Raw genomic sequence first — 22,204 nt, forward strand, 5'->3', positions numbered from 1 at the left:
GCAACCATTCCCTTTAATTTCAGCTAATATTTCAGAGGTTAAAAAATAAAAAATAAATAGGTGAATGAGTAAAAAAAATTGCTTTCATGAGTAATAAAACTATCTTATGTAAAAGGCATTTCTGGAATCATACAGAGATTCTGATCTCTCTATTTCTATTATTTCTGTTATTCCAAGATGCAACTCCAGACTTCTCTCTATCATTTGTTACAGCCACAGGCACTACAGGTTTTTGTCATCTTTTCCACTATAAATCCTGATGATTGAGCTTTGTTTTCTTGAATGGATATATGCATTAATGTGTGTATTGAGTGGAGTTTTATGTGCATGTTATCATTAATTGAAATAGAACTACTTTCTAAAGCAACATAGTACCATTATGTAGGATTATTCCTTTTAAAAATATACAAAAACCATCATAAAAGGTGAGGGGGAACAGGATCCTATTATTCCTTCCTACATCCACTTTTGATCAACAACTTAGAATTGCAGTGCTTAACCATTTTTTCTGTGCCTACCAGAGTGGTGTTGTCTGAGACTTATTTAAATCACTTACTATATCTAGATATAGGTGGCTAAATAGAGGTTGTATCAAATAAACCTGGTCTTCTGCGTTCATGATCTATGTTCATACAGAAGAGAATTTGAACAAGTTTGCGCTGGCAGTAAATCATTTATTTCCTAAATCCATGAACTATTGATTTCAGGGTTGTTACTATAGTTGCAAAGTAAGAATATAATTTTTCTTATTAGCTGTATGTAACAGATTTTGTTATGGCAGCAAACATTAAACTATTTTGTTCATTTTGAAGGTTAAGGAAATACTTGCTGATTATGATCCCAATTTTATGGCCATGAGTCTTGATGAAGCCTACTTGAATATAACAACGCACTTACAGGAAAGACGAAATTGGCCTGAGGACAAAAGAAAATATTTCATCAAAACAGGGACCTCTCTAGAAAATGGTAAGCAATTTATTAGAACAATCAAACTAACAAACAAATAAAAAACCCTTTGAATTTGAATTAACCTAGTTAACCTATTAGGATGCATAGGTGGTAGGACTAGCTAGCTATACTTTATTATGAAAAATTATTAAAAATGAAAAATCAGAAACATAATATACCAATAGGTTTTCTGAGTTAAATATGTGAAATGCTACTTAAACCAAATGCAGTCGTTAAATATCTAGACTTTAAGAATGTGCAGAGTCCCTGAATAAAGCGATTTCATAGCAGTTCTTTTCCTAAAATTGAACTAACAAAGGGTTGGAATACATTGAATCTGAGGGGCTTATCTCCTTAAAGTGGCCTTTTGTTGTAATTCCAAATAGTTTTTTTAAAATTTGCTTCAAACATATCACAACATTGCGTGTTTTTTTCTTCATTTCCCAAATTAACAACTCCCAACTCCCTTTTTTGCCTTAGACCTTACTTTTATTCTTTTATATATGATGAAGCAGAAGTTTCATGACCCAGAGGGGTTTTTTTTCAAATGGTCCCCTTATTACCTATCCAAAATGATACCAAGAAACATGAAGATATTATGAATACTGCTTTCAGCCTTCTGTCATACTTATGATTATTTCAAATGTTTGAGGGGTCCTGGGTTCCTGAGCCAAGTTCACCTGGATTAAAAGGTAGAAACAGAGGGTTTTTGCTCACAGCGACAGCCACATTCCATGTGCACAACGCACTGACAGCTTCAGCAGGCACCACTGTCTGTGCCCCCGAAGCAAAAGCGGTGGGTTCTCGATGGCAAAAACTCTAACTCTTACATTGCTTGGGTCTCAAATCTTTGGAGCTGCTTCTCTACCTTCTTTACAGTTCTAAGCAGTAAGTCTCTTTAATAGAAACATTAAAAATAAACAAGGATGATTTCTGGACAGAGGCTTGGAACAAAACATTTTATTTCCTTAGTTTAACTGGATTGTTTGGGGAAGTGGCACAAAAAGCCTCACGTCACTTTGCTTAAATTTTCACTTTGTTATTTCCTTACTTTTCACAAGAGAAAGGGGTGGGGGGGCATTAAATGATTATGTCAAAGCATCCCCTGGGGGCCTTCTGTAACAATTACTTTCATATATGTTTTTTAAAAGTTACATGGGGACTAAGGTCAATGATTTCATTCTCTACTAATGTTCTTTTTATTTATTATAATATGTCTAGAATCACTGTGAAGATGTGAATTTTTAATATCTGTTGTTTTAACATATTTATGTATTCCTATTCTTATGTTTCATACTCTTAAGCAATTTGAATAGCTTGACTTTTTTTGAAATATATAAGTATCTGTGGGCTGACTCTCAGGCATATCTGATTTCCCATTGTGCCATGGGAAGCTGAGAGTTGGAGCCATGCAGGCGATTGATGCAGCTTCCTCTAAAGTCCAAGACAGTTTTCTGCTGTTTGCCCCTTTTCTCAAAGATGTGATCTTTGGAAAAGTATTGCTAACTACTATGTGTATATACAAATAAGATAATTATTTTATGTTTATTCTGCCATGTAAATCTGAATCATGAGTGTCAAGGAATGTGTGAAACTAAAATACTGTACATTTTTAGCACTTTGCCATCCAAATGGATGTTTTAATCCTAGTGTTTCAGATGATAAGAAACCTTAGTTCTTGACTCTGATCCACCTCAGGGGATTGTAAGGATATTTCTTTCAGAAAGCAAATAAGAAACCACTTTGGCATTTAGTTGCTCATCCATGCCTCACAGAGAAGTAGACAGACTCAAAAGGTAACTATGCCATCATTCAGCAGCTCTAACAGTGAAACTGAAGGCCGCATGCTTTGCTTCCTGCCACATGTAGTGTTCCACTATCAGTGTGACTCACCCAAGGGCAGGGTGATAGAGCCACGAGGAACATAAAAATGGCATGAGGGCTCTTCAGAAGGGACTTGTGAACAGGACAGGTGTATAATACCTTACTTGAGCTGCAGTTTTTCTTCTCTCTTTGCCTTGACTTCTACCCATCCAGGTGGGGAAAGGGGGTTTAAGTAAATAGCATTTCAACCACCAGTCTTAATTCCCTCTGAATTGCTTTGCAATTTAAACCAGAACATGGCAAATGGAAGGAACTGAAGTACACAAATAACAGCTAATGGAAGGCTTATTTCGTAATGGCCTAGGGATTCAGATTTGGAAAACATCTCTCTGTAACTTAATTTGTATTGTATATTTTAAAATTAGAAATGAATCAGATGTTTGTCATATTGCTTATATTATCTTTAGAAAATCTTCCAAGTTCATTTTTCAAGTAATATGCATTCATACGTCTTAAAATTAGAAATTTAATTTTTGCTTCTGCACTTACCTTAATTTGGAAAGCATTTATATCTAATAAAATTATGAAATGAGATCAGAAAGCTCTGTTGTTAATCTTAGTTATAAGTGTGTTTAAACTGCATTTCTCCTCCATTAAGCCCACAAAATAAAGTCTTTAATGGATTTGTTCATGAGGACATTTCAGTACCACTATATATTTAAGTGTATTTTATAGCCCATTTATGAAAAATGCAAAGGAAATGAGGTAATAACCAGATAGATATTTTTATTCTACTTTCTAATAATAATATTACTGTATTTTGCCATGTATAATGTGCTCCCATATATAATGCACACCCACGATTTTGGCCCAAGCTTTCAGGAAAAAAAATCTTTCGTTTTAGTTTTCTAATTATTTATTTATAATTAAATAAATTATATTTATTTGAAGGAAACCAATTATTGTATTCCAGGGTATTGTTTTGCATATGGATATTGTTATCACTTTCTAGCATTACACTTTGAACGCATAAGCATAAATTAAGGTAATTAAAAACATTTGTATAGATACAGAATTAATACTATCCATGTATAATGTGCATACTTATTTTTCCCTCAAAAATTTAGGCAAAAAAGTGTGCCTTATACATGGCAAAATACAGTAGTTTGCAGCCTATTGATAGTAATAAAGGCTTCTTTCTCTGAATCTGGGACAGTGGTTACTCTGATCAGACCTTAAGAGTTTGTATATTTTAATGGATATACATATGTAAAATAGAGACTGTAAATTAAAAAAAAAGAATTTATATAATACCCAGAAGTAATTTCTATTTCTTTCAAATATGCCTTTAGTAAAATTGATCCTTTATTAACAGACAAGTCAAAATTAAAACCAGCATTTGAAAGAAGAAAATTCAGATTATGTTAATATATGAAAAGTGTGTCCCATGAATGAAGGAAATTTAAGTTTTTTTCCTTTAAAAACAAAACTTATTTTTTCAGGAATTTATTTTAGATTGCTTGATACCTTCTCATTATTAAATTCTAATTTAAGAAGGATATTTTTCCCCTACAGATAAGTGAACAAACAAAAAGAAAGTTGTCATTTTCTAAGAAAAAAGCAATATGATATAGGCACAATAATTAGTGGGTTTTACTTAGTATATTTCTTTTTAAAATGTACACAATGGAAATGGCTAATATATTTTTTTTAAAAAACCTTAGAATCATTGTTTTCTTTTTAAAACAGTTATAAAATCTAAATGATGACATTTCTGACCTTGGTCCTTAGAAACAAAACTAAACTATATTTACTTTGTGCTTAGAAAGAATGTAGCAAAACCTGATTTACAAAGTATATGCTTCTTAAAATGAAAGTGAATTATTGTTCCTGTTCTAATTTAGGTAAGCCAGAAAAGAAACTTAATAAACTGAGTGAGAATGAACGATCCATCTCTCCATTACTTTTTGAAGATAGTCCTCCTGATTTGCAGCCCCCAGAAAACACTTCCCAAGTGAACAGTGAAGAACAAAATAATCCTCAATCAATTCAAAACTCAGTTGTTTTTGGAACATCAGCCGAGGAAGTGGTAAAGGAAATTCGTTTCAGAATCGAGCAAAAGACAACACTGACAGCCAGTGCAGGTACTTAAAGAGGATATTGATGGCTGTAATACTTATAATTTTGGGACTGTCTAAGTCATGCATAATTATTAGTAGTTTGTCATTATAAAGTATAGAGTAACAATTTACTTATCCATTATTTTTTTATTTAACTTCTAACAACCTATTTGGAATGCTTAGAACCTGCAGGTAAGTTGGAATTAAGCCAAAAAGCCCTTGAGCCCAAAGGAAAAAAGAAACTATTTATAAATCTCATGTAGCTTTTATTTTTTTAAGCACAAATTATATTTTAATTGTTTTTGGACATAGTGCTTTATTACTTTTCCCTCGGAAGACTGCAGCCCTTCCAGGGTTACAGTGCAGGAGAGACCCCAGATGGCCACAGGGTAGTAGACTGAAGAATCACCAACTGGCACATAACAACCTAGGACCATCCAGTGAAGGGAAAAAGAGCTTTACATATGTCAGTAACCCATAAGGGTAACACTGCTTAGCATAGAGGCTGATATTCATCTTAAAGATCCTAAATTATCTTATATAAGCCCTATTAAGATGAGGTTGGTCTTCTCTTTATACACCAAAGTGTGAGAACAATAATAAAATTTAGGAAGATGTGTATAAACATTTCAATGAACTATTTAATGATTATATTATAATATTTTTATCTCAATTCCTCCTAATCATTAAAAGCAGTACTTTATAACTTAAAAATGATGCACACATTTCATTATTATTGTTTTAAATATACAACCCAGAATTTTTGATATTTTTATGTGGATAATTTATACAAAAGACCTTTTCAACGAGTAAACATACATTCTAATTTATATTCTGGATCTTTTCTATAAGCTAGCCTATGTTTTTACTACAGTTGGTATGTAAGTTAACAATATGAAGGGGAGGTCCCAAAAAACCAGAATTATCTTCTAGAGGGTGGGCTCCTTATAGTACAGACTTGCCCCACTAGGTGAGTGTTCTAGGAACCCCTCTGTCTCAGTGCACCAGCTGGTGGTGTTGTAAGAGGCTTCGATTTGCTTCAGTGAATTTTTTTTGAAGACACCTTCAACACGTTTGCGCATTTCATGATGGGTGATTTATGAGCGCACCTGCCCACACCATGCTGAATGTTCAACAGTTTTGACTAAAACCAGCATGATCCTCATGCCCCACCCTCCCTGTTTACCCAGTATTGCCCCAAACAACTTTTTTTTTATTTCCCTGGTGAAAAAAATTCTCAAAAGGAAAGTTTTTGCCAATGTGGAAGAAGTGAAACAAAAAATGGCAGAAGCGCCAAAAGTCATCAAAATCGACAAGTTCAAAAACTGTTTTGAGCAGTGGAAAAAACATCTCGATTAGATGTATTTCATCAGATGGGGAGTATGTGAAGGTGACTGAAGTTTAAACACATAAGAATAAATACACAATTTTTTATAAATAAATTTCTGGGGTTTTTGGGTCCCTTCTGGTATCACTTAAACTCAGGAATTACTCTTAGACTTTAAAATACAACAGATATTTAAATAGTCCTCATTTCTGTTGTGAAAATAACTAACAAAGTTCTTTTTCCTAAAACCATAGGAAGCCCAGGGGAGATAGATAATAATCCACTGTTATTTTTATTTTTATGTATTTATTTAACAAGGCATATTATTACGACTTATTGCTATTATCTAAATATTCTCTTTCAAACATAGATGCATTTTTTATTTATTGAATTTATTTGACATTGGTTAATAAAATTATATAGGTTTCACGTATACAATTTTATAATGCATTAACTGTATTGTATTATGTGTTCACCACCCAAAGTCAAGTCTCTTTCTATTACCATTAATTCCCCCTTTACCCTTTTCTACTTCCCCCCACCCCACTTCCTTCTGGTAATAGCATACTGTTGTCTGTGACTGTGAGTGTTTTTGTTTTGTTTTATGTTTTTGCTTAATCACACTGTTTTCTTAAAAACACTTTTTTTTACCCACTATTATTTTTAAAATAGCATTTCACATCATTTCAGATTTTTTGCATTTAACATTATTTATTGTTTTCTTATATTGTCATCATGTCGTTTAAAGTCATACATATCAACTTCTTTAAGTCATCAGAGTGTTCTTTTTTTAAGGCATTGCCCCAAATACAATGTTAGCAAAAGTATGCAGTGATAAGAATAAACCAAATGGACAATACCAAATTCTCCCTAACAGACAAGCCGTGATGGATTTCATTAAGGACTTACCCATTAGAAAGGTGAGATTTTATATAAAATTTATTCTGTGTGTGTGTGTGTGTGTGTGTGTGTATTCTGAGTTCTGAAGAGATACTATTTAGGGTGATAGTAATTCTTAGTTGAAAAGCTTTAAAACAGTAGGTAACAAGCAAGAACTATAATGGATGATTTAATTGGAAGAAATCTTTCAATTGAACCCTTAACATGTGAGGTTTAGAAATCTTGTTTGCTGAAAAATTTTAAGAAAGTAATAGATGACAGACTTTTAACCTTACCCCTCCTAAGGAGAAGAGGAATGAAAAGAATACAGAGAAGAGTTCTTTCAACTGTAACTCAATATACAATCTTAGTTCTAAAGTACAGATTGCTCCTAGATTAACACATATGATACTTCAGAGAGACTTAGAATTTTACTCGTTTTAACAAAAGTAAATCAAAATACTTTACCATGTTTAAAATGGTAAAATGATACTTTAGGGGTTATAGGAAGGGAGGTATATTTTATCATTTTTAAAGCTTCTAGATTTTCTGCATATATATGCTATTTAAACAATAGTTGTACTATAGACCATTTGATGTCCTAGGTACAGAGGTGTCCAACCTGCAGCCCAAGATGAAATCGTAAATTTACTTAAAACATTATGAGATTTTTTTGTGTGTGATTACATGTTGCAGTATATTTATTGTGTGGCCCAAGACAACTTTCCTTCCATTGTGGCCCAGAGATGTCAAAAAGTTGGACACCCCAGAGGCAGGACTTTTCTCATTCAACATAATGTATGAGTAAATTTAAATAAAGCATTTTCAATACTCAAAAGGAAGACTGTATCAAAATATATAATGTATAATGATTACTGAATAGTTTATTACATAAGGTGTAGCTATACAACAGTGTTTTCTAATATGTTTTTTAAAGTATAAATAGGTGTTCCATAAAAAGGTTCTGAGGTCAAATAACTTGGAATCTACCACCCTTGTGGGTCACAAAGATACTAATATATTAAAGATTTATAACTGTTACAGTGAGGAATTCAATTTAAATTTGTTTATCCTAGCATTCCCCAAGTTTGACCACAGAACTCCTCTTTTTTTAATGCTTTAAAAAATTTCATGGAATTTTACATTTACGTTTTCGTATAACACTAATTTAGGAAATGCCGAAAAGCAATTAAAGCAGTTTCTTATGAAAATAACTTATGAAATACAGTCATATTATTTATGCCTTTTATTGATTATAAAATGTATAATGAGATTACAATATCGGTTCTTACCTCAATTTAAAAATGTGTTAATGATAAATATTGATTCTCTTCTAGGTTTCTGGAATAGGAAAGGTTACAGAGAAAATGTTAAAGGCTCTTGGAATTATTACTTGTACAGAACTCTACCAACAGAGGGCATTACTTTCTCTTCTTTTCTCTGAAACATCTTGGCGTTACTTCCTACAGATTTCCATGGGTCTGGGTTCAACACACCTGACAAGGTATCCATATGTATATTCATTCCACTTTTTACTTATTATTTACCAAAATAACAGTTCTAGCCATTGAAGTGGAGCCTATAAGGATAACATGTTTTTCAATTATTTTGGGCTGGTTCAATTTGGAATATAATTTTTTAATTAGAGTCAAAAGTTTGAATGTGGGAGAAAAGGAAAAGAGGGATAAAGAATCACTCCTAGGTTGTTGGCTACAGCAGTTAGATAGATGAAACAAGAGGAATGATGGGTACTTTCTTTTCTGTACGTGCCTTGTTCCTTGTTTAGAGCAGAAGAATACTGGAAGACTAGTGGTCAGATTTTTCAGAAAAGCAAGAAGGCTCATATTCCAGAATTCACTTTTTAAACAAGGAGATTGAATGATTCTTTGAAAACCTTCATGAACTAACTATTGACCCCCCAGATTCATAATGATTTGTTCATTCGGTACTGAATACTCACTTTCTGTTAGGCACTGTTCTGGACCCTGGGGATAACAGCAGTAAACAAGACAAAGTCCTGCCTCCTTGGAGTTTACAGACTAGTGTGGGAGATAGAAAGTAACCAAATAAATGAATGAAGGAAGTGAAGCAGTGAGGGCCTAAAAAATGACTAGGGGGCCGGGAAGAGCTGGGCTTGGCTGTGGTCATCCAGAGGCAGAACCCTGCAGGGGCTCTCGTAGAGATCTCTACGACCACGGGGAGATCTAGCAGGTGAGTGACTAGAGGAGACGCCCTGTGTTTTCTTCCTTGCCACTCTGTTCTATCTAGGTCTTAAAAAGAAGTATCCTAGAGCTAGAAGGGTGTACTTTTGGGAGTGGGCAAAAAAGGGAGTTAAAAAAAGAATGGGAATTAACACATCACTATTTTTACAGTTTTGTCATCATCCTGTCAGCCTGCCCTCAAAATAGTTCCTTTGTAGTCTTAGACGAAAGGAGAACAAAAGATTACTCAGGGCATAGAAAATAAGTTCTAGTAATCAATTAAACCTGCTAAATCTTAACAGAGATTGTAAGGCTTGTGGTATTGCTTTTCTTAGCACTCCATGCTTCTCAATCAGTTGAGTCCACAATTAGCTGACATTGATTTTCAGTGGATATAATGAAAAATAAGAAAAAAGACATCACAGTACTATATATAATCTAGTATTTTGAAGATAATGATGAGTCCTGGCTGGTGTGACTCGGTGGATTGAGTGCGGGCCTGTGAATCAAAGGGTTGCCAGTTCGATTCCCAGTCAGGGCACGTGTCTGGGTTGTGGGCCAGGTCCCCAGGAAGGGATGCTCAAGGGGCAACCACACATTGAACATAATGAGAAATAGCCTTTCTCTTTTAACACAAAAATCAACCTCTTTTTATTTCCGTAGTGCTTAAACACAATAAAGTTCTTGATAAAACATTGCACAGGGTTATAATAATATAATAATATGAAATAACAAATCTACCTTTTCTCTGTCCACATTCTCTAAGTCCCCTACTCTGCTTTATTTTTAAATCTGTAGTACTTCTCCCCTTCTAACATATTCCATATTTACTTTTTATTTGTCTATTCGTCTCTCTCCATTAAGATACAAGTTCCTCAAGGGCAGGCACTTGGTCTGTTTTCTACATTACTGTATCCCCACGGCCTAGAACAGTGCTTCATTCATAACAGGTTAATTGAATCTTTGGAAATGAATAACCCAACTGTCATTTCAGCCTTTCCATGTCAACTACTCCTGTCAGAGCTGGTGGAATCCTACCAAACTAGACATTTCAGATTCCCAATGTTCATCCTGCTGCTGTGTGCCAAACTCTGACTGAGGTTCTATAGAGTGGTATAATGAGTAATGAATAGGCTATAGGAGAGAGAAGTTAATCTACTCAGCCAAAAACTAGATAATTGATATTAAATAATTTAAAATTTAATTACATCCTATAACTGCAAGCCATTACATTACCACTTGCTATTGGTTTTTGTACGTTGTGGTTTTGATATTCAGGCTTTTAATAGAAGCAATTTATAATATCAACCTATTTTCTTCTAAAATTTTTTTTATTTATTAGTCTTTAGACAGAGGGGGTAGAGAGAAAGAAAGAGAGAGAGAAAAACATCGATTTGTTGTTCCACTTATTTATGCATTCATTGGTTGCTTCTTAGATGACCCTGACCAGGAATCGGACTGGCAACCTTGGCATGTCAGGACGATGCTCTAACCAACTGAGCTACCTGGCCAGAGCAATGTTAACCTGTTTTCAAATTTGTTCTCTTTGATAGGTATAGACTTGATCCATGACATGTGTAACCATATTAGCATCTTATCTACCCGCATTCTCTGGGTGATTTATTCTTAGAATTTTAAAAACTCACTGCTTTTTGTGATGTATAAATTTGAGTCAAAAACACTGAGATCTCTAAAGGGTACTTGATATATTAAATCCTCTTGGTTGACTAAAAGGAACTCAGTCTTTGAAAAAGCAAATAAAATCTTTTTTTTTCTTCATTTCAAGGGATGGAGAGAGGAAAAGCATGAGTGTTGAGAGGTAATATTTTTATATTATTAATTGTTCATAATTCAGGCTATTTTAAACTAATTTTTAATTTTTAGGAAGGTATCACTGAAATTAAAATACCTATTTTCAAACCACAAAACAATTCTCAGCATGTCATGTTCCTGAAGTAAATATCTCTGTACAATGCTTTGTTGTCTTCACTTGCTATGCTCTTGATGGGAAAAAAATTAACTACAGTTATTTTTTTAAATGTTGGTTTTGTTCCTATTCAGTGAAAGCCAAGTATTTTAGGATTCCAAATCTTATTTCTATCTTTTATAAAAAAAATTATACTGAGAAGTTATTTGGGAAATTTAAGAATTGGCCATGGAAATTCTTTCTAAAACTCTTCTAATATTGGTGAATCAGCTGAGTCATCAAATAGATATTGATGTAAGAGAGCTTAGAGGTGATCTATTTCATTGGTTTACAGTCTTATTTAGAAGTTAAGTGGAATCTTGATGCAAACTTTATTGTTTTGGAAAACATCTCATTGTTTGTGCAGTCCCTCAGTTTTCTCCAAGCACGAAAGTTGCTCTGAGACATTCAAAACTACACACGTAGTATATGGTTGTATTCAGAAAAGCTGAATGATGGCTGACAAGATGATGTACTCAGTAAATGACTGATCAAAATTGCCTTGAGGCAGTGATTTACGTAAAAGCAATCAAAGGAAAAGGGAGGAAAAGCATCTGAGAGTGTGATAGTATTGTCCTATTTAATGAATTTTTTTCTTCCATTTTGTCTGTTATTGAGAACACTGCTTAGTATACAAAAATATTAACTATTAACATGTGTTAAGGCTGGCAAATCAATAGAAAAAATGAACAAGAAAGGTTAACAGAAAGAGAAGTATAAATGGCTCTTAAAACATGTGCAAATATTCCCAATTTGCTTTATAATTTAAGAAATACAGGACTTCCGGCCAAGATGGAGGCGTAGGTAGACTGTGCCTCCTCGCACAACCAAAATAAGGACAACAACAACTTAGAAACAAAAAAATCAACCAGTACTGACAGAAAATTGAACTGTTTGGGAGTCCGACAACCAAGGAGTTAAAGGAGAAACATTCATCCAGGCCAGTAGGAGGGGCGGAGTCGGGTGGCCGGGTGGAGAAGGACTCGAAGCCAAGCGGCAGCAGGCGGACCCTGGGCTCGCAAGGCTGCAGCGGGCTGACCAAGCAAGGCGGTGGACTGTGGAGGGACTTGGCGCACAAGGCGGCTGGCGGACCGGGGGTCCCACATTCGTGCACAGATAAGCCAGGCAAAACTGGGGACCGAGACAGACCAAGCAACCCAGGACCCCAGTGAGCGGAAATAAAGCCTAAAAACACTGATTGAAAACACCTGTGGGGGTTGAGATGCCGGGATAGACTCCCAGCCTCGCAGGAGAGTTCACTGGAGAGATCCACAGGGTCCTAAAATGTACACAAACCCACCCACTCAGGAATCAGCAACAGAGGGGCCCAGTTTGCTTGGGGGAAGTGATGGAAGGGACTGAAATCCAGCAGAGAGCTGAGCAAGCGCCATTGTTCCCTCTCGGACCCCTCCCCCACATACTACATCACAACACAGCAACTGGGTTGACCCGCCCTGGTGAACACCTAAGGCTTCACCCCTCACTATGTAACAGGCATATCAAGACAAAAAAAAAAAAAAAAAAATGGCCCAAACGAAAGAACAGATCAAAGCTCCACAAAAAATACAACGAAGTGACAAAGAGATAGCCAACCTATTAGATGCACAGTTCAAAGCACTGGTGATCAGGATGCTCACAGAATTGGTTGAATTTGGTCACAAATTAGATGAAAAAATGAAGGCTACGCTAAGTGAAAGAAAAGAAAATGTACAGGGAACCAATAGTGATGGGAAGGAAACTGGGACTCAAATCAATGGAGTGGACCAGAAGGAAGAAAGAAACAACCAAACAGAAAAGAAGGAAGGAACAAGAATTCAAAAAAATGTGGGAGGCTTAGGAACCTCCAGGATATCCTTAAACGTTCCAACATCCAAATTATAGGGGTGCCAGAAGGAGAAGAGGAAGAGCAACAAGTGGAAAAGTCATTTGAACAAAGAATAAAGGAGAATTTCCCCATTCTGGCAAAGGAAATAGACTTCCAAGAGGTCCAGGAAGCTCAGAGAGTCCCAAAGAAGTTGGACCCAAGGAGGAACACACCAAGGCACATTATAATTACACTACCCGAGAGTAAAATGAAGGAGGGAATCCTAGAAGCAGCAAGAAAAAAGGAGACAGTCACCTACAAAGGAGTAACCATCAGACTGTCAGCTGATTTCTCAAAAGAGACCTTACAGGCAAGAAGGGGCTGGAAAGAAGTATTCCAAGTCACGAAAGGCAAGGACCTACATCCAAGATTGCTCTACCCAGCAAAGCTTACATTTATAATGGAAGGGCAGATAAAGTGCTTCTCAGATAAGGTCAAGTCAGAGGAGTTCATCCTCACCAAACCCTTATTATATGAAATGTTAAAGGGACTTATCTAAGAAAAAGAAGATAGAAAACATGTACAGTAAAATGACAGCAAACTCACAATTATTAATAACCACACCTAAAGCAAAAACAAAACAAACTAAGCAAATAACTAGAACAGGAAGAGAACCACAGAAATGGAGATTACATGGAGGGGAGTGGGAAGAGGAGAAAAGGGGAAAAGGTACAGAAAATAAGCAGCATTGATGGTAGATAGAAAATAGACAGGGAGAGGGCAAGAATAGTATGGGAAATGTAGAAGCTAAAGAACTTATAAGAATGCCACATGGACATAAACTAAAGGGGGGGGGAATGTGGGTAAGAGAGAATATGCAGAGTGGAGGGGAGTGAAGAGGGGAAAATGGGACAACTGTAATAGCATAATCAATAAACTATATTAAAAAAGAAATACAGATTGAAAGTTCTCCGAGATAGTATTTTTCACTGTTGGGAAACATTCTAACACAACCAACTGGCGAGACTATGGGAGTGAAAAAGCTGTAAACTCTGGCGGGGGTGCTAGCTTCTTATTGGTACTCTAACAAATTTAGTGGTTTAAAACAGCACAGATTTATTCTCTTGTAGTTCTGAAGATCAAAAGTCCTAACATTAAGGTATTGGCAGGGCTGCATTCCTTCTAGAGGCTCCAGAAGAGAATCCGTCTCTTTATCAAAAGCTTCCAAAGGCTGCCTGTATTCTTTAGCTCATGGACCCACCTTCTGTCTTCAAATGTAGGATCTTCTCTTTGTCTGACTCTGAACCTCCTCCCCCTAATAAGGAACCTTGGGATTCCATTAACCCACCTGGATAATTGAGGATAATCTCCCTGACTTTACTTAAGCACATCTGCAAAATCCATTTCGTGATGTAGTCAGTTCAGAGGATTAGGATTTGGACATCTTTGGGGACCATTATTATGCCTCCCACAGGGGACAGACAATTTGGCAGTATCTATCAAAACTACAGATGCATATGTACTTCCATCCTACAGTTCTTTTTTTTTAGGAATTCATTCCATAGTCGTAATTGCATGTCGTTTCACATGTATACAAAGTTATTCATTGCATTTTTTACTATAGCAAAAGATTGAAAATATTGTAACCTAAATATCCATGAATAGAAGACTGGTTAAATGACCTTACATCTTTAAACTAGAATATTGTGCTGCCATATAAAAATGAGAAAATTATTTACTCATAGGGAACTCTGACCAGGACTGAGAAAAGCAAAGCATTAAATAATGTGTCTAATATTCTACTGCTTATATAAAAATAAGGGGAAAATATTTGCTTGTTTGCTTATATGTGCATAAAATATTACTGGAGGAATTCATAAGAATAGAAAGCTGGCAACACTGGACCTGCACTGGGGGGAGAACAGGGTAGTTGAATAGTTAGAAGGGAAGGTCTGAATGGTCATTTGCACATGATTTGTTACTTATTACTGTGATTTCTCTGTAGTTTCCTTCTCTTTTAGGTTAATTGACCTTTCAACTTCTTTTAACACTCTTGTGCAGATGAACTAAAAATTTCTACATTTAATCAGCCCTCCATTTTCAATTATTAGATAACTATACCTAGATGCCATTAAATAACCCCTTAAATCTACTTGAAGATATCGCTCTTTCAGAAAATACCTGTGTAATAAATTGGAATAATGTTCTTATCTGAACTTTCTTAAGATAATCCTCTATAGCAGAGTCTATCTACCATATATACCTTAATGTGTTTGGAGTTTCTGAGGGCATTATTATCTGTTGGTGGCTTTAATTATCTTTTTAAAAAATATTACAGAAAGAGCAAAAAGTATAAAAGTATACCTTTGCTAATCAGCTTAACTATTTAAATTATCTCCAATTATTAAGTAGATCTTAAATGTTTTTTACTTAATTATATCTTAACTCATCTGAAAACTTTATTCAGTACTACAGAAAATATAACTTAATGCTAAGCCATTGAAACATACTATATCGTTCCTAAATTATCCTGGATTATATTTTTACTTTGTGCACCAAAATCATTCTTGTCTTTCTAGGACATTCAGTGAGATAAGTAAAGCAGAAGAACAGTACAGCTTGTGCCAGGAACTTTGCAGTGAACTTGCTCAAGATCTGCAGAAAGAAGGACTTAAGGTACTTTATTGTAATGTGGTGTTTTTTCCGTTTGGAAGTTTTCTAATAATAAAATGCACTTTAATGCAAGAATTAGATTTTGTGTTTGAATACAAAGTGGGAAATATCAGATAAGGGTATTGTCATCACCAACAAAGAAATTTAATGCTGACCCTTATTTGAGGGTCATTCTGTCATTCTGTGAAGAAGCAAGTTGCAGGGTAGAGTGATTCCAGTATAACTCCAGAGGAGTTTATACTACCTTGGGAGTACATTGGAATAAGTTTGAAATCAGAGAGAGTTATGTTGGTATTAGAGAATAAAGCAAAGAGGGAAGGATTTTCCTTGAACTGTATTTACGTATTACAAATGACTTCCCATCATCCATTAATGTTTTTCTCATGTAGGCAGTGACTTTCTACAGTAAGCATTTTGTTTCAAGGCTCTAATGCAGGTTTTTTAACACATTGAGAACAACATCTGGAAGGCTTCGACCTTTGTATTTGATATTCTTCACTCAGAGCAATCCACATTTAGTGTTTTTCTAACACTCTCAAACCAGAGTTATTTAGAGTAATTACAAAATGTAATGGTGATTACCAGAGAGAAAGCGGATGAGGGGGAAGTAGAAGAGGGTAAAGGAGGGATAAATGGTGATGGAAGGAAACTTGACTTTGGTGGCAAACACACAGTACAGTATACAGATGATATATTATAGAATTGTATACCTGAAGCCATGTAATTTTATTAACCAGTATCACTCCAATAAATTCAATAAAAATTTTTAAAGTATTAAAACATTATTACAATGAGTGGAATAATTGATATTTTTCTTATAATCCTTTTTTATCATACCTTGATTGTAAGAAGAGTTGTTTTTTTAAATGTTTAAATAAACTTTTGATTTTAGAATCATTTTGGATTTACAGAAAAATTGCCAAGATACTATAGAGAGCTCCAATATACCCAGTTTTCCTCATCATTGACATCTTATACTTCCAGAATATATTTGTCCAAACTAAGAAACTGACATTAGTACATAGCTATTCACACAACTCCAGACTTTATGTGGATTTTATCTATTTTCCATTAATGTTCTCTTTCTGTTCCAGGATTCAGTCTAGGGAACCACAGTGCGTTTAGCTGTCCTGTCTTCTCCAATCTCCTCTAGTCTGTGACAGTTTCTCAGTATTTCCCTGTTTTTCATGACCTTGATAGCCTTGAGGAATACTGGCCAGATATCTCCCAATTTGGGTTCGTCTGTGGTTTTCTTGAGATCAGACCGCAGCATGAGTTTTAGAAAGAATACCACAGAGGCGAAGTCCTTCTCATCCCATCCTAGGAGGTACAGTAGTCTCCCCTTACCGAGACTTTACTTCCGTAGTTTCAGTTACCCACAGTCTGAAGATATTAAATGGAAAATTCTGGAAATTAAACAAATCATAAGTTTAAACTGTACATCATTCTTCATAGCATAATGAAATCTTATGCTGTCCTGCTTTAATCTGCCCAGGATGTGATCATCCCTTTGCCCAGTGTATCAACGCTGCATATGCTGCCTGCCCATTAGTCACTTAGTGGTGGTCTTGGTTATCAAATCAGTTATCAGAGAAAGACCACATTTATATAACTTTTATTATATTAATATTGTTATAATTTTGTAATTTTATAAAGTGTCCTATTATTAGTTGTTAATCTCTTACTGTGCCTAATTTATAAATTAAACTTTATCGTAAGTATATATGATAGGAGAAAACATAGTATATATCAATAGGGTTTGGTACTGTCCACAGTTTCAGGCACCCACTGGGGTGGTGGAACAAATCCCCACAGATAAGGGGTAGCTACTGCGTATGAAAACCACATGATATCATGGGCAATGTTAACCTCTGTCAATTGGTTAGGGTAATGTTTGCTAGGCTTCTCCATTGTGAAGTTACTGATTTTCTCTTTTGTACTCTAGTCTTTGGAAGTGAGTCAATAAGTTTAATACACTCTTACTATCTCCAGAAGGTAGTAAAATATATATAACATAAACTTTACAGTTTTAATGATTTTTAAGTATATATTTCAGTGGCATTGAGTACATTCATACTGTGTAACCATCAACACTGTCAATCTCCAGAACTTTTTCATTATCCCAAACTGAAAGTTTGTGTCCATTAAACAGTAACTGTACAGAGAGTTCTTACATGTAAATTAACATACTATCTATTATACAGTTGCCACACAATAAGTATAAGCTGTGCACAAGACCTTTCCAATGGGCTCCTTTAGAAAATTTTTTTTCTTTTTTCAGGTACTAAATTGACCTCTAAAAGAGGTTTTTGGAAAAATATGATTAGTTAACTTTGCCCTTTATATAAATATCTTTTATAAAAATTCATTTGGGGAGGGAAGTAGTAATTGGCTAAAATGGAATTTTTTATTACTTTGGGATTCTAGTTATTCTTTTTTTTTTTTAAAGATTTAATTTGTTTATTTTTAGAGAGGGAAGGGAGAGAGACAGACAGACAGACATCAATGTGCAGTTGCTGGGGACCATGGCCTGCAACCCAGGCATGTGCCCTGACTGGGAATCAAACCTGCGACACTTTGTAGTTATTCTTTATGACAATTTTGTTACTATGTTTTAGGAAGAATTGATTATATTTCCATATTATATGTACATAAGTGAGCTTCATGAGTTTTTTGACTGTAAAATATTTTTTCCAGAAGTTAGAAAGCCCTATTTAATAATGTATTCTGTTAATTATAGGGTAAAACTGTTACCATTAAGCTGAAGAATGTGAATTTTGAAGTAAAAACTCGTGCATCTACAGTTTCATCTGCTGTGTCTACTGCAGAAGAAATATTTGCTCTTGCTAAAGAATTGCTAAGAACAGAAATTGATGCTGATTTTCCACATCCCTTGAGGCTAAGGCTTATGGGTATGACTTTTCTTTTCTGGCTTTTCCTTAAATATACTTTCCCAAAGAATCAATTTGGATATGTTCTCATCTCCATTTTATTTCTTAAAACTTTAGGAATTTGTACTTAACTGCTGCCATATTCCTTAATTCTTAGAACTTGATGCATGCGAAGCTATGATTATTAGTTTATAATTCCATTCTTATTCCAGTAAGAATCAATTAAAGTTGTTCTTTTCCTTACTATCAATACTTGCTGAAATCCTTGGGGCTAGGTTTGTTTCAAAATTTTAAACTTTTCAGATTTAGAAAGCATATTGAATATATTTTGTAATACTACTTTGGAATATGAGGAAGCACTTCATGATCAAACACACTAATATTTCTTTAGCAAAGCAAAAAAACATTCACACTGAGTTGTAAACACTCTAAAGAGCTTCCCATCAATCCAGCTATCAATTATTGTATGTTACTTACAATTTTCAGGGCTTTTTGGATTTCGGAATTGCAGATAAGGGACTATGGTGCTAATAAAACCACATCTTTAGCCACTGTGTGGTTAAAAAAAGAAAAGAAATGTTTTTAAGGTAAACTGTGTAAAACAACATTTATGGATAAGCATCTCAAATGCCAACTTAGTATACTGCTAAGAGTGGTTCATTAGTCATACTTTCATTTATGAAAGACAGCACACACTGAGATCAATTGAGTAAAATATGTTAACTAAAAAGAACTAAAGGGTATATGTTAATAGCAGCTTTATTCATTATTACTAAAACTTGTAAAACTTGGAAGCAACCAACATGTCCTTCAGCAGTAGGTCAGTGGAAACTGTGGTACATCCAGACAGTAGAATATATTTAGCCACAAAAGAAACGAGCTGTCAAGCCATGAAATGGAGGAACCTTATGTTTATATTATTAACTGAAAAAAAAAATCTGAAAAGTCTACATACTGTATTATTCCAACCATATAACATTCTGGAAAAGATTATGGAGACACTAAAATTATCAGTAGTTATCAAAGATTTTTTTTTATTTTTATTTTTTATTTATTTTTAGAGAGGGAAGGAAGGGAGAGAGAGAGAGAGAGAGAGAGAAACATCAATGTGCGGTTGCTGGGGGTTATGGCCTACAACCCAGGAATGTACCCTGGCTGGGAATCGAACCTGGGACACTTTGGTTCCCAGCCCATGGTCAATCCACTGAGCTACACCAGCCAGGGTTATCAAGGATTTTCAAGAAGGGAGAAATGAATAGGCAGAGCACAGAGGATTTTTAGGGCAGTAAAACTATTCTATATGATGCTATAATGGTAGATACATGTCATTGTCCATTTGTCACAACGTTAGAATATGTAACGCCCAAAGTGACTATAACACCTAGAGTGAATCCTAATGTAAACGATGGACTTGGACTGATAGTCTTGTGTCAGCATAGGTTCATCGGTTCTCACATACATACCACTCCTGTGGGGGATGTCGATAGTAGGAGAGGCTCTATGTGTGTGGGGCAGGGGATATCTGGGGACTCTGAACTTATTGTTCAATTTTGTTTTCAACCTAAAATTGCTCTAAAAATTAAAACGTATTGAAAAAAAGGAGCTAAAGTATCTATGTAGTTAACTCCAACTAGTTACTTAGTATTTATTAAATGGTATCATGTGTCAAGAGCTCAATTGAAAGACCTATATAATCATACTAACTCCAGTAGGTACTGCTAATTAGTGATACCCAATTTTATTTTAAAAAGTATAAATTTCAGCTCAAAATACAGTTTTGGGAAAACATCCTTTAATTCAGAAAATATAGTGTTGCTAATTACTTTTCTCTAAACAGCCCTTTTTATATATGTCACAAAAGTATTTGCAATATGTTTTGATGGATTATGAGTGAGTTGGCTTTGTTGAATTTGAAACTGATTCATTGTGGTTGGTTTCATTTAGGTGTTCGGCTATCTAGTTTTCTCAATGAAGAAGATAAGAAACACCAACAAAGGAGTATTGTTGGTTTCTTACAGGCTGGAGATCCAACCCTGTCAGGCACTGGGTGTGTAGAGAAAAATGACAAAGATCAGTTTTTAAAACCTGTAGAAATGTCTCATAAGAGGAGTTTTTTTGATAAAAAACGATCAGAAAAGAAATGGAGCCACCAAGATACAGTTAAGTGTGAAACTGTGAATGGACACGATGTACAGACATCACAATCATTCCAAGTTTTAAAGAAGATGAGTGAGAATTTAGAAACATCAGAGAATTCAGATAACAATCAGATATTTACCTGTCCTGTTTGCTTTCGGGAGCAAGGAAGCATCAGTCTGGAAGCCTTTAATAAACATGTAGATGCATGTCTTAATGGACCTTCGATGAGTGAAATGTTCTCATATTCACCTGCTGCTTCTACAAAAGTTAACAAGAAAGGAAACATACATCATTCTTTTTCCCTCTGTGAGAAGCAGGATTATGAAACCCATCAAAAGAATACAGAAATCAATTCAGAAGATTGTGTTGAATTGGTAGAGACTATAGGCAATCCATCTGAAGTAGAAAGTATAGATGCTTTAAGTAATAAGCATAGCAAAGAGGAATGTTCTAGCCTTCCAAGCACGTCGTTTAATATTGAAAACTGTCATCAGAATTTTTGTTCTGTTGCACTGGAAAGTGAAGATGCTGGGTCACTGAGAAGGCAAGAACCCCCCCAGTCTTATTTATATGAAGAGATGACAGACCAGGCCCTAATTTGTCCTGTTTGCAACCTAAAGCAAAAAACTTCAGATCTTACCCAGTTCAATGTGCATGTGGATATTTGCTTAAATAAAGGCATAATCCAGGAACTTAAAAAGGATAAAGTTAATCCAGTAAATCAACCCAAAGAAAGCACCAAAAGTACGGGTGAGTTTGTAGTCATTTTAAAGAACTTGATTTTCTAGGAATATTTTATTAAAATTGAAATCTTTATTAGGTCTGAAACACCCAATCTTAAAGGGACTGTTTATGTATGCTGCCGTTTAGGTCAATGTTAGTTACCTTACCGTAAGTTAGAATTAAGTGAAGCCAGTAGATGTTATGTTTGGGGCAAACTTTGGTTTGGGCTTGATTTAGCACGGAATGAACTCAAAGGTTGAGGGAGCTGAGTGATGTAATAAAAAAAGACTCAGACATTTGTCAAGGCACAGTGGTAAATTAATGATAATTACATAGCCAGAAAGCTTCTTTAACTTGTTTTTTGGTAGCTATGATTCTGGCCAAATTTCAAAAATAAAATTAAGTGTAATACTAATAAAATAATTATAAATAAATTATGCTGTAAAGTTAGCTTCTGTATGTATAAATATGAACTAGGTAGTATTAAGGAACTTTGTATTATTATCTTCATATCAGTCAGCTTTAACTTTTTAAATTTTTATATAATCCTTTATTTATTTCTTATTATTCATCATGGAATTTCTTCATTTCTCTTCTCTCTGAAGGTAACTCAGGCAGAGTACAGAAGGCTGTAACAAAAACAAAGAGGTATGACTAATTTGAGCTTGAGTAGAGCTACCTAAAAAACTCATATTTCAAGGTTGAATTT

The 22,204-nt window shown here is 34.8% G+C and overlaps 1 protein-coding gene across 2 annotated transcripts in view; it reads left to right on the forward strand.

The window, feature by feature from the left end:
- Window positions 1-22,204, forward strand: part of POLK (DNA polymerase kappa) — a 73,154-nt gene that overhangs the window by 47,416 nt on the left and 3,534 nt on the right. Inside the window, exons 6-14 of one of the 2 annotated variants that reach the window (XM_028523513.2) lie at window positions 813-966; window positions 4,677-4,916; window positions 7,015-7,139; window positions 8,436-8,602; window positions 11,086-11,118; window positions 15,649-15,745; window positions 18,483-18,654; window positions 20,578-21,522; window positions 22,101-22,143. In XM_028523513.2, the coding sequence (XP_028379314.1) occupies window positions 813-966; window positions 4,677-4,916; window positions 7,015-7,139; window positions 8,436-8,602; window positions 11,086-11,118; window positions 15,649-15,745; window positions 18,483-18,654; window positions 20,578-21,522; window positions 22,101-22,143 (1,976 nt within the window). The remainder of the gene's footprint in view (window positions 1-812; window positions 967-4,676; window positions 4,917-7,014; window positions 7,140-8,435; window positions 8,603-11,085; window positions 11,119-15,648; window positions 15,746-18,482; window positions 18,655-20,577; window positions 21,523-22,100; window positions 22,144-22,204) is intronic. The other variant, XM_036020429.1, reaches the window with a different exon arrangement.

This window comes from Phyllostomus discolor, chromosome 3 (assembly GCF_004126475.2).
Source record: "Phyllostomus discolor isolate MPI-MPIP mPhyDis1 chromosome 3, mPhyDis1.pri.v3, whole genome shotgun sequence".
Classification (NCBI taxonomy): Eukaryota; Metazoa; Chordata; class Mammalia; order Chiroptera; family Phyllostomidae; genus Phyllostomus; species Phyllostomus discolor.